Raw genomic sequence first — 2962 nt, 5'->3', positions numbered from 1 at the left:
CAATATCGTTATAATAATAAGTTACTGTTATAATATTACATCGTGATTTCTTAATTGAAAATAATAATATGTTGTTATTTTATAATGTTAATTCTTGCACTGTTTCTTCTTAATTAAAAATAGTGAATAGCTTACCAAGACTATTATTATTATCATTTTTTAAGTATTATTAATTTTTATACCGTGTGAGAAACTGAAAACATACTCGTGTGTAGAAAAGCAATCAAATCAGGATTGTGCCATAGGTTTTAAGATTACGTCTACATGGATTATTTACGTCAAATCTATGTGATGATTACATGGTCTTTTTGCTATGTAGACTATGTAAACTATAAAAATCTATACAATATGTAATATACAGTTCTATTTTTGTAATATATATATATATATATATACAGATCTATTTTGTAGATATACACATTATAGATTATAATATCAATTTCTGAGATCAGGGCAACTTTAAATTGCTACAACTTCGTTGAAAATCAATGCTGTTTACCAAATTTTTTCTCAAATCATGAAAATCTAACCTATCAGTTTATTGTCTACATGGTATACTTATTGTCTACATAGATGACATCTTATACAATAGTTTACATTGTATACGCGCGGACGTAAAATATTATTATAATTTACGCGTAGCTACACAATATTGAATCAAATGATACGGAAAGTGAAGTGGAACCACGTGAGCGAGCACGAGAATACGGAGCGCCGTCATTTAAGGCGGGGCAGAGGACGGAAGCTCTAAAGTCATATGATCGATTCGTGACAGAGCTCGTCGTTCTTGACTCGTAAAGATGGCTAGTCAGACACAAGGTATTCAGCAGCTTCTGGCCGCCGAAAAACGCGCTGCCGAGAAAGTCTCGGATGCCAGAAAACGTAAGTGCACTTGTCGGCGAGTCGCGCCGAAATATTTCGGAGATGTAAGAAAAAATGTGTCGCAATGCAAGTGTGTTAACCCTGATCACTGTAACTTTTTGGCTACGATGTTGACTTTTTCTGAAATTAACGTACAATACAATGAATTTTTTACTTTTTTTCCAAAGCCGTGAAATCTGTGGAGAAATCATTTTAATTGCATTGTTCAGTGATTCGCGAAATTACACTTGAATTACAAGGAACCTTTTAGCTAACCTACGCGCGATATTTATATTATTATTAATTATACTCGTCTACATTTACGTAAATTCAGACATCTATTGAATGTTGTTTAACTGCATCTAGCTTTGATTAGCGGAGTTGCGATTCTTCTTTGAATTTTGCTTTGTTACATAGATGTCCTGAATTAATGGTTATATGCGTTAAAGTATATGTTCATACATGCTAATATTGATAAAATAATGTTAAGATTAAATTGAACCAGAATGTGTGTAATATTTTTTATAGTGATTTAGAACAGAAAAAATTTGGACTGTATCATTGTAATTTCTCTTTTACTTTTACAGGCAAAGCACGTCGTCTGAAACAGGCCAAAGAGGAAGCCCAGGATGAGATTGAAAAATATCGACAGGAACGAGAAAAACAGTTCCGTGACTTTGAAGCCAAGGTAAGTGTCGTTTTTCTTGTATTAAGATTTTCACTGTTAAATTTATGTACCAATGTTTAAGTTGATGAACAACATAATAATAATATTATTCGTAGCACATGGGTTCAAAAGAGGATGTAGCTGCACGTATTGAGGCAGATACAAGACTCAAGATAGAAGAAATGAATCAGAAGGTTGCTGTGCACAAAAACGAAGTAAGTTCGCTGTGTGTAAATTTAAAAGATAGATTAAAAACAGGTATCCGTGAAACTACAATGTCAACTCTCTGTATAATTTAGGTCATGCTTAAAATCTTGGACTTGGTGTATGATATCAAGCCGGAACTGCACAATAATTACCGCATTGAGGTCTAAGCCACAAGAATCACATCTAATATAACTATAAATATACATCTTACGCTCTATAAATATCTATTAAATATTACTGTTCACCATATCTCAATATGTATTTATCGCTGTTATATTGTATGACATGTTATATTTTATCTGAGAAACTGTATACAGTGTAGTTGTAGGCAGTGATACTCAAACTCTATTATTAGAATTCTTTTCTCTCGCAGTTGCTACACGACAATAAATGTAATCATATTGTTATTACCGCTGAGCTTTTCACCGGCACATATTCGAACAGTTTGAGAATTGCTGTAATGTAGTAGCATCGTAACAAAGAGAAAAGAAAAAAAAAGTAATATAGATTTCAACAGAATATTTCGACCTGATGCGTCAAGGCCTAGACACATCAGGACGATGTACGATTGTTAAGATGGATACGATTAAAGCGATTTAGGGTGGTGGTATAACAAGTTGTATGTCGTTTAGTATATGCCATTAGATGTCATTCCATGGTCTGTTACATCGAGGACGCGCTATGAGATTTTTCCCTACAGCCTCTCGCGGTTCACGGACATGCTCCCAGTCGACGGTGGACTACGCGACGATGTAGCAACATTCAAACTTCTCATCTTTTAGCGAGAACTTTTCAAATCTCTGTTAATCTTGCGATGGGCAGCTTTGCCTTACATGTATATCCTTGTCTCTGTGAGCTGGTTGGTTGTCTGTACAGTATTAGTATACAAAATATAAAAAGAGGAAAGAAAAACTAAAAAATTATTTTTTACCCTTTTTATATTACTGCTATTTTCGGAGGACTGTATAATAAGCTCGAAAATGTTGATCATCTTGAGAAGAGAAATATATATAACGTTAATGAGAGGAGAACTTTTACGTTTTCAAGAAATAAAACTAAAAGAAACGTATTACTTGATTAATTTACAATGTGTATTGTAACAATTGTAAAAAAGATCCTCTATTTGATTATATAAGCATTTTACTTTTGGCATGTATAATCTTTTTTTCCGATATGTGCTGTCGAATTTGACAATTAATTGTGCTGTAGATTCGATTAGTGGAATAT

At 33.2% G+C, this 2962-nt stretch overlaps 1 protein-coding gene across 1 annotated transcript; it reads left to right on the top strand.

The window, feature by feature from the left end:
* Positions 1-732: 732 nt before the first annotated feature.
* Vha13 (V-type proton ATPase subunit Vha13) lies at positions 733-2640 on the top strand. The gene is made up of 4 exons (XM_018537642.1): positions 733-882; positions 1449-1549; positions 1645-1743; positions 1828-2640. The coding sequence occupies exons 1-4, from the start codon at positions 801-803 to the stop codon at positions 1900-1902; spliced, it is 357 nt and encodes a 118-aa protein (XP_018393144.1). The 5' UTR covers positions 733-800; the 3' UTR covers positions 1903-2640.
* Positions 2641-2962: the final 322 nt, after the last annotated feature.

Source organism: Cyphomyrmex costatus, unplaced genomic scaffold (genome assembly GCF_001594065.2).
Source record: "Cyphomyrmex costatus isolate MS0001 unplaced genomic scaffold, Ccosl1.0 scaffold18, whole genome shotgun sequence".
Taxonomy (NCBI): domain Eukaryota; kingdom Metazoa; phylum Arthropoda; class Insecta; order Hymenoptera; family Formicidae; genus Cyphomyrmex; species Cyphomyrmex costatus.
This window is presented reverse-complemented; position numbering and strand designations above follow the sequence as displayed.

Bases quoted from the DNA above. Each gene is read 5' to 3' on its own strand.
- Vha13 (XM_018537642.1), top strand. From the start codon at position 801: ATGGCTAGTCAGACACAAGGTATTCAGCAGCTTCTGGCCGCCGAAAAA. The intron at 1,550-1,644 runs GTAAGTGTCGTT...TATTATTCGTAG, and splicing joins TCCGTGACTTTGAAGCCAAG to CACATGGGTTCAAAAGAGGA. The intron at 1,744-1,827 runs GTAAGTTCGCTG...TGTATAATTTAG, and splicing joins TTGCTGTGCACAAAAACGAA to GTCATGCTTAAAATCTTGGA.